This window comes from Phodopus roborovskii, unplaced genomic scaffold (assembly GCF_943737965.1).
Source record: "Phodopus roborovskii unplaced genomic scaffold, PHOROB, whole genome shotgun sequence".
NCBI lineage: Eukaryota > Metazoa > Chordata > Mammalia > Rodentia > Cricetidae > Phodopus > Phodopus roborovskii.
In genome coordinates, this window is record NW_026126575.1 from 1,946,028 (window position 1) to 1,958,104 (window position 12,077).

A 12,077-nucleotide genomic window follows, 5' to 3' on the forward strand; every position below is an offset into this window, starting at 1 on the left:
TCTGAATTTTCTGGTTCTGTGATTCTGTGAGGTTGTTTCTTGGTCATTGTTTTATAGAGAACATTAAAATGTCACATCTTCAAAGAGATGTTTCTCTTTTTCTTCATCCCAGGAGCTTGCCTCTCTGTTGAATGCAATGCTCAGGCTTCATTCCGTACTCCTGATGTTTCCTAGTAGGAGGCAGCACCTTTTCAGTAATCACAAAATGAACAGGAACACACACGCGCACGCACGCACGCGCGCGCGCACACACACACACACACACACACACACACACACACACACACACACACACACGGCATACCCTTGAAAGTACCTTATACTAAAAGGCCTGCAACTTAAATTTGACCTGTCTATAAGGCTACTCTGATAGTTTCCTTGAGGAAAATAAAATAAAGGGAAAGTTAAAAAAAAAAAATTCCAGATGTGCCTACTTCTATATACTATATATATCAGGAGCAAATGTAGATATTGGCTAGAAGAACCTGGTACTTGGTGGGCAATCTAGTGTAAAGGGCACATCTGAGTTTGAGCAAGGAGTACCCATTCGTCTTCTTCCAGGCCTGCTTTTGTGCACTTGGCACTCATTGTCTGCTACTGCAGTGCCCAGCTGGCTCCACCTAGCAGCAAGGCAGAGAGCCCTGGCTTTGCAGGTGAGGTAATGAGTTCTGGGCTCCACTGAGGTCCAATTAAAATACGCTTCACCACTTTTAAGTATGCAGCTTTAGGGATTTTAATGCTCAGTCACATAACCATCACCATAATCTAATTTTAGAATATTTTCATCACCTCTTGAAGAAACCTCAAGCCACTGATGGTCCATCCCAGCCCCATTCTTAGCCCTGGGCAGCCACCAAACTACTCTCTGTCTCTATAGGTCTACTTGTTGGGGGCATTTCATAGGAACAGAGCATATAGGATGTCTTTTCCTGTTTGGCTTCTACCAGTGCTGAGCTTTTACTCTTTAAGATAGAGCTCCAGTTTTCCCCACTATAACCACATATGAAATATCTCTGTTTGAAGTTTAGCCTAGAGAGATTTGTCTAAAAGATGCTGTCCTAGAACATCAGCAGCCAAGGACATGAGCCTGGGGAGCCCAGGAAAGCTGCAGGCCTGTGCTTCTTGGCTGTCTGCCTGTGCCCACAGGCAGGCCCTGAGCACTAGCATTTGACTCAGAACCTGGGAGGGTCCTAGCTTATGGCTCATTTTGAATTTTATGCCATCTGTGATTGTGTCTTGGTGCTGTTTAGTAGATGAGGAAACAAAGCTCTAGAATTCCTAGCCTGGCAGAAAACTAATGTGGTAAGCAGGTACTAGCAAGTTCTGTGTTAGGAAGGTCCAGGGCTACCTGAGGGAGGGAGAGGAGCATAGGACAGTCAAATGGAGAGGGACAATAGGGCTGTTGGTTCCATAGTCAGCATTGTCCATATAAAGGCGGCTAGAGCCTTCCTTGAGAACCCCTCTTTACCCCTTTATGGCCTCTGAAGCTAAGGAAGGTGAATGGTGTCCTGGTACCCTATGGCTAGCTTGTGGGCCCACCTGCCCTCCTCCTCTCCCTAGACAGGTCCTCTTCATCTCACTCTGACATGTTTCCATCACGCTCCCCACTGATGGATGCTCCATGCAGTTGCTGGTCCTCTCCATATCCTACAGAGAAGCACCTTGCAGCATGCTAGCAGAAAGTCAAATATGATTGCAGTTCTCTGAGTTGCCCTTGTTTTTTTTCAGCTGGACCCCAGTATTTTTGAAAGTTTGCAGAAAGAGCGAGTAGAGGCTGGAGATGTGATTTACATTGAAGCAAACAGTGGGGCTGTGAAGGTAATGTCCTTCTTGGGACAATGCATTATGCCTGATTTGTGTGTCGTGGGAAGACCCAGGTGCTGGAGGAGGGTGGGTGCTGCCTGGTGCCATGCCATGGGAAGGGCAGAATTCTCCCTCTGTGTATTATAAAGTTTCTTTTCCTTTATCTTCATTCTTTAACCTTCTCATGATGAAAGCAGTCAGTCTGTTAGAAATACTAAGACCTGTTTAGAGGGGGAGTACAGGGTGAGAGACCAAAACAACTTTAGTCATTTTCAAATTGAAATGTGCAGTGTATTTAATCTTCCTTTATCTCTCTGGTATTTTCTTCCCAAGATATATGCATGTGGGAAGGAATGCGGCATTAGCTGGCATTCTTTTCGTATCTGATTCCCAGTGTCCTGTACAGGGTTGCTCACTGTTTAATGGATGAGCATAATACTTGATATCATGCAGTAAATCACCCACCTACAAAAGAGTCTGAGCAGCTCCCTCTGTCTCCAGTTAATCTACTGGATTTGCCCTTTATCGGGAATTGCATACAGTTACCGGTGTTGGGGGGACTCTGGAGAAAGTATCGGGTATCTCCAACCCGCCGATAGCTTCTTCTCTTGGCAGAGGGCAGTGGGCACAATGGGGTTGGGCATGTTGGGAGAGTGTCTGGGAGGCTGCCCTTGCTAGGCTGCAGTTGGGAACTAAGTCCTTTGTCTAACTGAGCATTCTGCCACTTGAGGCCTGGGCACTGAAAACCCACATCGCATTCATGTTTCTCTGTCTTCAGAGGCAAGGCAGGTGTGACACCTATGCCACAGAGTTTGATCTTGAAGCTGAAGAGTATGTCCCTTTGCCAAAGGGAGATGTGCACAAGAAGAAGGAAATCATACAGGATGTGACCTTGCATGACCTGGACGTGGCCAATGCACGGCCTCAGGTACTGCTGTGCCTCTGTGGACAGCACACTTGCCTTCTGTCTCTTTCTGGAAGCTCTGGGGATGAATAGGCAAGATCTTGCTGCCACTTTGGAGGCAGGCACTCCTTTTTGTCTGTGATGTTCAGCAATTAACATGGGCATGAGCTACTCAGGACTTCTTTGTTCCCATTCTAGTGCAACAGTCACAGATGATTTCCTGGGCTATTTCTTCTCCCAGCCAAGCCTCCCGCCCTGAGCTCCTGGCTCCTCTCCAGCCCTGGCTCGTGCCTGGATGCTCTGAGTATTACTGGCAGGAAGGCACAAGTGATCTGTGAGCCTCTCACAGGGTTTCTGAAAGCCCGTAGTACAGCTGTAACCTTCCCTCCTTTAGCTTTGAGCTGGACCAAGTCTGCAACTCTAGAGGGACAATGGATATGTAGACCCTGACTAATAACTATAGGAAAGGATGTCATCCCATAACAACATCGCTGAGAAATTTGATTCAAAGAACCAAAGTACACATGTTCCTTGATGGTGGCCTTTCAGGTTGCATTCATCTTCATCCTTCCTAGGCCACCTCTTCAGCAGGAGAGGGGTCCCTTGAGGCTTGTTCTCAAGAGATTGTTGACACTGGTCTTAGACCAGCAGGTGCCTTCAGGAGGTAGATGTCTATCTCCAAACAGACCTCAGAAGCCACTGCTTTAGGCTGAGTGTAGGGTCAGGAGCAAGTCAGCAATTGCATAGGGGCCTGAGCATGAACAGAACAGCCTCTTAGGAAGGAGGGGCCTTCCTGGAAGATGGTCCAGATGGTGCCAAAGCTTTGAGTCACAGAAGAGCTCGTGTCCAGGGAAGAGTTTGTGGTCTTTCATGGCTAATCCAGGAATAATGAATTAAAAAAGATACAGGAAGGAAGGAAGCTATAGCACGAGTTCTAATAGGTCTTAATAATAAAAACCCGGAGTCAGATGTAGGGGGAAATGCTGAAAGATCAGAGAGGTGAAGGGGCAAAACTACAGCCACACCTTACCTCACTAGTTTCCCAGCCTAAAAAGAGACTGAGCTCCTGTCTCCTCCCACTTTATCACTTCCTCTCTCCGCCCCGCCATATCACTTCCTGTCTGTACAGACCTCCAGATCTCTGTGATTAACTAGTGGCTAGTTTCGCCCTCTGATCTTCAGTCAAGCTTTATTTGTTAGAGTATAAACAAGATACCGCACAGCAGGAGGCCACTCTGCCTACTATATTCTCAATGGAAAGAATTTGTTTGATTCCTATAGGTCTGGAGCCTATGAAAATTCCTCTGTATTTAGAAGCTTACCAAGGGAGCCAGCTTGGTGGGTGGCACAGGCCTTAATCCCAGCGCTCGGGAGTCAGAAGCAGGCAGATATCTGGGCCAACCTTGTTTACAGAGCAAGTCCCAGGACAGCCAGGACTACATAGAGAAACTCTGTCATACACAGACAGACAGACAGACAGACAGACAGACAGACAGACAGACAGACAGACAGACAGACAGACAGACACGAAAATAAAAGCTTTCCAGAAAATTTGTGTTGGGGTCTTAAGTGAATTGACATTGGAGACCTGTGTGAAGCAGGGAAGTTTTGGCAGCCTCCTTAGACAGCATGGCTAACTGAGGCTTCTCATCTCCAGGGGGGACAAGACATCCTGTCCATGATGGGCCAGTTGATGAAGCCAAAGAAGACAGAGATCACAGGTAAGAGCCAGTGATCTACCAACACAGAGCCTTCAGCGGGATCAGGGCCCTGGGTGCCAAGCTGTGGCCCTGTGTGCACCTCTGAGCAAAGTATGTGTAGGAATGGTGCCCCCTCTATGATCACAGCCTATCCCTATCATCTATGCTCTGTGTAGACAGCTGGTGGTATGCGTGCTCTCTGGCCCCATGCACCTGGAGTTTCTGGTCCCATTAGGCCCTAGAGAAGTAGGGGCAAACTGCTGCCATGGCAGTGCCACCTTCCCCTCTCTGCCTAGTGCTCTGCTCCTGCGTGGCCTTTATGCCCCTTCTCTTCCCACCTCTGTTCTCTTTTCCCTAATGACCTGTAGGTTTGTCACCTGAAAAATGTGAGGGTAACACTGGACTCACTGTGATCTTGGAGGTCTCAGCCAGAGGAGCGGCTGGAGATGGTTCTTCCAGATCGCAAGAGCAGCCATGTCTGGATTTTTGATTGGCTTTGTGTGGCTGATGAGGGTTTACTGTGTAGTCAGTCTGGAATAGCCTGCCTCACCATCCTAGTGCTGGGGTCACAGGTGTATGTGCCGTACCTAGCAGCAGGTGCTGTCATTTGCCCTGAGTTTTTTCTTTATTCTCGGCCACCTGGGGTGGCTCATATGACTTGGATAACCTCATCTTCTAGGAGCAAGAAACCATCTTCCTCTCCTGTGTGGGCTGAGACTACACTTGATTGAAGTCTACTTAACCTAAGCACTGTCATATACAAGACAGGCATTTACAGAACACAGAACAGGAAGATTTGCATATGAAAGCTGTCATCCTAGACTCCAAATCTGATAGTCTGTGAGATCTGGTGGGAGCTGGATCATCAGATAGGAAGTATGAGGAGGTGATGGTCTTCTTGTGACAACAACCTTCTTGGGGTTAGCCAAACAGCTTTAGGGAAAGCTGTCGTTTTATGGCCTTTAGGTGTGTTTGTTCCTGTTTGAGATGATGTAACTGAAGCTGGTGTGTGGCCCAGGTGCTGGTCCTCACAGCCAGGGAAACAAGCTGCAAGGGTGGGTTTGGATGGGAGTCAGCTCACAGTAGGAGCATTGCTGTTGCTGACCCTGCCATCTCTTCTAGATAAACTTCGAGGTGAGATCAACAAGGTGGTGAACAAATACATTGACCAGGGTGTCGCAGAACTGGTTCCTGGGGTACTCTTTGTTGACGAGGTCCACATGCTGGATATCGAGTGCTTTACCTACCTGCACCGAGCTCTGGAATCTTCCATCGCCCCCATTGTCATCTTTGCATCCAACCGAGGCAACTGTGTCATCAGGTAGGGTCCCTCCTGCCTGCCCCCAGGCGTCCCACCTTCCTTCTGAGCGAGTTTACTGCTTGAACTCAGTATACCTGTGGCACCATGAGGGAGAAGCAAGGTTGTGTCTCAGTGTGCCGACGAGGAGGGTCTTCCCAGTGGTCTTTAGGGCCATTGACTGTGCAAAGTGTTGGTCACATAGGGCTGGTCTTTGGTTGAATGTCACAGGCTAGCTGACTTCCTATGTCTCCTGCTTAGAAGTGGGTATTACCAGCCTCCCTTCAGGTGAGGGAACTGAATGATGTAACTTGGCCCAGGTCTTCCCACCCCAAACTTTCTGTGACACAGTGGTACCTTGCTGGCCACCCTCCCTCATATCCCCTTGAGAATTATAGTTGAGCCCTGGATGGTGGGTGTTCATACAGTCTCTCCCCTATTAGTGCAGGCCCAAAGCTGGGGCAGAGGGCTTTTCCCGTCTCCATTTTATCTTTGGTACTCTGGACCTATGCTGCACAGAACGTACACTCTTTTTGTCTGAGACCCATGTCAGGTTCCTGATAAGCAGTTGTAATATCCTAGAGTCTTTCTGTGGTCCTTTGGGGTACACTTGGGGCTGGTCTCTGCAGTACTAGGATGTAAAAGGCTTCTTGTCAGGCCTAGAGCAGTTATATGAGACACTGCCTTGGGGCTTTGTGATCCTGACAGTGAACACTGGGAACTAGAGTATTCATGATAGCCAAAGCACACTGAATTAGAAGCCCACTGCTGGCTTGCCACTCCACCATGATGGGCCACATAGAAGAATGTCACTGGCTCTTACTGGAGAAACTTAGTCTACACTAAGATTGTCCACACTGTGCTTCTGGCTTTAGACAGGCTAGTGGGGAGTAGTCTAGTCCTCGCTGTGACCACTAGTGCATTACAACAGCAGCTCCCCTTAGTTGTGTCCCTCTACCCACTCCTTCATTGTGTGGCCGTTCTAACACCTGGTGATGCAGTCTGTATAAGAGAACTATCACACGTGTGTCCTGTGGTGTTGGAGGAAGCTGCTGTGCCAGGTCCAGGCCAGCTACTGAAGAGGATCAGGACCAGGACCACGACCACCTGGGTGACATCTGGAAGCTATATCTGGCCCAGGAAGCTTGGCACCTGTGGCTCTGCTGTGGAGACTTGCTTTTATTTTTTGCACAGCTTCATCTGAGCCCAGCATGGACACATGATGCCCCCTGCTGGGAGCTCTGCCAGCAGAGCTAACCTAGCCCAGTAGGTGCCAACAGAGGCTGGCAGCTCTTGGCCCCGGTTGCCAGGGCTATATCCATGAGAAAGGAGCTCTTGATCCCAGCCTGCTTGTGAGAATCAAGCTCTAGCCAGCCATTTGAACTATAAAAAGTGGGTTTGGTGCTGAGAGTTAGTGGGGATGTGCCATCATGCTGACAGCATCCTCAGGAGATAGTGGAAAGCCCACACTTGGAACATCATACTGCACTGCTGCTCCTGCCAACCTGGGCAAGCAGGGCCTGAGCTCTTACCAGGTGTGCACGTGGTTGGATTGGAAAGTAGACCCCAGAGTGCACACTCTCGGCATGTTTTGGCTAGGATGCTAAAAGACAGTTCAGGGATATCTGCAGATGTGAGCAGTCTGTGACAAGTTGTTCACAGCCTTCTCCCCAGAGGATCTGCTGAGCTCTTGTACCACAAGCACCACACCTGAACACCCAAGCACTAAAGGGAAGTCAAGTGTTGAGAACTTTCTCCTGGCCATCCCTCAGCAGGTGGGCAGTAGTTCTTTCGGCTGTGATGAGTAATGCTGCTGTTCACATCTGCACACATCTTACGTGGACATGGTGTGGCTTCTTTGGGGGTGTGTCCCTAGCAGTGTGATGCTGGGTTAGGTAGTAACTGCTTGGCCTTTCAACAGTGACGACTGTTTCCATGTCACTGCCCTCTTTACACCACACCAGCATTGGGCAGAGTCCCATGTCCCCATTTCCAGCATCTCCAATATCCGTCTTTTCAGTTAGTGACACCAGCATGTGGGACATGCAGTGCACCAGTTTGATTTGTGTTTCCTAGTGGATGGTGAGAAGATGACTGTTTTATTTTTCTAGTTACTTCTAAGTCTTTGGAGAAATGCTTGCTCATGTCCTGTGACTGTTTTTTTTTTTTTTTTCAATAGGGTCTCATGTATCTCAAGCTGGCCTCAAATTTATGCTATGTAGTCAAGGATATGACCTTGAATTCCTCTCAAATTCTAGCATTACAGATGTTCCCAGTTTTCATTTAGGTTGTTTGTCTTTGTTTTTGAACAGTAAACATTTTTTTATGGCCAGGTTCCTTTAATCCCAGCATTCAGGAGACAAAGGCAGGCAGATCTCTGTGCGTTCAAGGCCAGTGTGGTCTACTGAGTGAATTCCAGGACAGCCAAGGCTACACAGAGAAACCCTGTCTCAAAAAAACAAAAGCAAAATTCTCTATGTACTTTGGATTTAGGGTATTTATTGTATACATGAATAATGTATGAACATTAGATGAGTGTATCTGAGTATTTTTCTACCTTTGGGTAGTCTCAATTTTTTGACAGTCTTTTGACACAGGTTTTACATTTTATTCAAAACTCTAAATTTTGGGCTAGGAGTTCAGCTCAGTAGAATACTTGCCTTGTATGTGCAACGCTATGGTTTTCATCCTCCTCCCCCAATAACAAATTCCAGTCCACCTTGAAGTTCAGCTTCCCCTGCCTTTGTGTTTTGCTCTCACATGAGAAGCACTGTCTAACTCAAGACTGCAGGCATGTGCCTCTGTTTTCTTCCAAGAGTCTACAGTTCAGCTCTTGGTTCAGATCACTTGGGGTTAATTTTTGTACATAGTCAAAGAAGTTCTGCATCACATAGAGATGTCCTGCTGCCATAGAACCATTCATTGAAATGACCATCCTTCAAAAAACATTTATTGAGTATGTGTGTGCAAGCATTTGTGTGTACTGTGTGTGTGTGTGTGTGTGTATGTGTGTGTATGCAGGTGCCACAGAGGTCAGAGAGTGTTGGATACCCTAGAATAGTTAGAGGTGGTTATGAGCCACCTTGTGTGGTATTTGGGAACTGAACCTGGGTCCTCTGTTTGGGAACTGAACCTGGGTCCTCTGGAAGAGCAGTAAGAACTCGTAATTGCAGAGCCTCTCTCCAGCCCCAAATGACCATTCTTACTAAGTCGTGTTGACCTCTAAGTCATATGGCTGTCCTTTTAAAAGTCCACTGTGCTGAGGTCAGGAGCATGTCAGGAAGTTGCCTATTAAATTGATTGGCTCAGGTGTGTTTTCAGTTATCAGAAAAGTCTTATGTCACTGTGTCCCTGGCATTATGAATTACAGAGAACAACAGTGGGCACTAGTCTTCAATCAGGTGCCATCCTGCCTATCAGCACCTGGCAATATTGGAGACATTTTTATTTTTCATGACTCAGTGCTGTGGATGTCACACAGCATCTCACAGTATACAGAGCAACCAATGACAGAGCCCAGAATTTCAGGCAGAGGAGTGTTTAAAAAAAAAAGTATAAGCTGTGTTTCTAGAGGCCCAGTGCATCCTGCACTATACCCGAGCTCAAGGAGTTTTGGGACTGTGGGCTCATAACCCAGTCTGTCCCTAACTAAAATACATTTATTAACAAGTTTGTAATAAGATGTGGCTCCACTCTTCCCATTTCATCGCTGGCCCTGCAGCTGCCACTGAACAGTGTCCCTGTGTTTTTCTTGTCTTAGATGGGAGTCCACAAACAATTTCCTATGAGCGTGTTTTCTAGAAGAATCTTTGTGCTTCAGGTTCATAGCTTGAATGATTAAATAGTGTTTGGCAGTCCTTAATGTTGATTTTTTTTTTTTTTTTTTTTTTTTTTTTTTAGTACTCTTTGAATCTTGACAGGGGGGTGAGGATGGGGTGCCACCCAGCTCCCAAATAAATACACAGAGTCATATTCTTTCTTATGAATATCTGGCCTTAGCTTGGCTTGTTTCTAGCCAGCTATTCTTAAATTATCCCGTCTACCTTTTGCCTCTGGGCTTTTACCTTTCTTTATTTCTGTATATCTTCTCTTTCCTTCTTTCTCTGTGTATCTGTGTGGCTGGCCCCTGATACTCTCTCCTTTTCTTGGTCCTCCTCCAGCTTTCTCCTATTTATTCTCTCCTGCCTTGCTATTTGCTGTTCAAATCTTTATTAGACCAATTGGGTGTTTTAGGCAGGCAAAGTGACAGTTTCACAACGTTAAACAAATGAAACATAAAAGAAATCATTAACCATCATTAAACAAATATTCCACAGCATAAACAAAGGTAACACAACACATCTTTAACTAATATTCCATAACACTTAATGGCTTCGAAGTGGTGTTTTGGTTTAAGGTTTAACTTTATGAACTCAGCTGTAAGAAAGCCCATCAACTACATTCTAGTAAGCTCTGTTCTTTTGAGGGCTGATACCTTTTCCATTAAATGTCTTAGGTTTTTATCATGTCTGAATCAGAGATGATTTATAATGAGGCTGTGGGAGTTTGAATATTTTTCTTCTTGGACTCTTTTCAATCTGAATGCAGAGTTCAGATTTTAAGATGTCCTCAGAATCCACCCCCCATAAAACCCCTCTCAAATAAACTATTTAAGAAGAGTTGAAAGAGAATTCAGTAACAGAAATTTAAATATCACTTTTAAAAATTACTTTTCTTGAAGAGACAATGGTAGCTATGGTAACTATTGTAAGTGCTGAGATTTGAACCTTGATAAAGTTTCATTATTTTACAATTCTCCCTTCCCATTTTAAAAGTGTTGCTGGCTTCAGATCCCTTGTATAGCTGATGGTAACCTTGAACTCCTGATCCTCCTGAGGCATGGTAATAAAATAGGCTCGTACACCACACCCAGTCTTATTCGATATTGGGGATCAAACCTAGGGTGCCATGCTTGCTAGGCAAGCACTTGCTGAGCACACCCCGATCCTAAAGTTTACACTTTAGCCATTTTTAGTTGTATAATTCATTGACATATGTGACAGCCATCACTGTTATCTGTATTTCCAAAACCCTTTTAGGATTCATTTATTTTTATCTTATGTGCCTGTGTCTATGCACCATATGCATTCAGGAGCCTGTGGAGGACAGAAGAGTGCATTGGGTCCCCTGGAACTGGAGTTGCAGGTGGTTATGAGACACCTGATGTGATTGCTGGGAACCAAACAACAGGTCGTCTTCAAAATCAATGTCCTTTACCACTGAACTGTCCACCAGCCTGTTTCCACCAGAACCTTTCTTCACTTCAAAAACAGGTCTCCTATAGCCCTTAGGCATCCAGTCCCATCTTCCTGCTCAGACCGCAATAGACCGCAGTAGCCTCTGACTTCCTTCAGTGGATATGGACACTTAATTTCCTGGCATGCAGTCTATCACCAATTGTCCTTTTGTGTCTTGCTTGTTTTACTTAGTGGGTTTCAAGTTTATCCTGTGCTGCTGTACATATTACTTTCATTTATTTTTATAATAAATATACATTGATACTTTACTACATTGGAAAGAATTTCAAAATAGATGTTGACCTATTTTTTCTTTCTTGCTTGCATCCTGTTTTCTTCTTTTTTTGTGTGTCTGTGTCACATTCTCACACTTGTGGAGGCTCTTTCCTTGCCCCGTGTGAGTTCTGGGAATTGAACTCAGACCACTAGGCTTGGGAAGCACCTTTGCCTGCTGAACCATGTCATCAGCCCTGAAACCACATATTTTGATATTAACAATTAAATTGAAGTAGCATGTCTTGTTCTTTGTCTTTTGCACTTGTGACCTGGGAGGCTGATGACCACCCATGTTAGGACGGCCTGATGCAGAGGCCCATAGCTACAAAGTGTCCATGGGTGCAGTTGGGCAGGCCTGTAGGGCACCAGTGTCTGCCCAGCCTGTGTCCCATCAGGCAGCTGGCACAGGCCTGGCAGGTTGGTAGGCTTCCTCTCCTGGCTGTTGACAAGGGCTTGGCTAAGGGCTGAAGAGAAATACAAAGGATATAATTGGACAGTTCTTGGGAAGAAAAGAGTGACTGTTAGGGAAAACATTTGTGCCTCATTAGTAACCAAGGAAATGCAGCTAAATCAAGGTGTTCCCTTTCTCTTTCTAGATCACTAAAGCTGCAGATGTGTAGGAAATAAAGTGCTTGGTGCTGGCTCTGATGTTGAGTGACTGGGTCACTCATGTAGCTGTGCAGGCTGGCATACCATTCATCAGACCCGTGAGCTGGTTGGGCATGGTGATAGTTTCAGAGGAGGTAATTCACTAATGTTTTTAGGTTAATGGTTATTAGGTTGAAGCAACAGATAAAAACAGAAAAATGCACATATTGGCA

At 46.0% G+C, this 12,077-nt stretch overlaps 2 protein-coding genes across 2 annotated transcripts in view; both read left to right on the top strand.

Annotated features, from left to right (window-relative positions):
- Positions 1–12,077, top strand: part of Mgll (monoglyceride lipase) — an 883,522-nt gene that overhangs the window by 567,497 nt on the left and 303,948 nt on the right. The window lies entirely within an intron of this gene.
- Positions 1–12,077, top strand: part of Ruvbl1 (RuvB like AAA ATPase 1) — a 34,428-nt gene that overhangs the window by 17,369 nt on the left and 4,982 nt on the right. The window contains exons 5-8 of the mRNA XM_051203374.1: positions 1,729–1,818; positions 2,582–2,731; positions 4,365–4,428; positions 5,530–5,728. Of these exons, the coding sequence (XP_051059331.1) occupies positions 1,729–1,818; positions 2,582–2,731; positions 4,365–4,428; positions 5,530–5,728 (503 nt within the window). The remainder of the gene's footprint in view (positions 1–1,728; positions 1,819–2,581; positions 2,732–4,364; positions 4,429–5,529; positions 5,729–12,077) is intronic.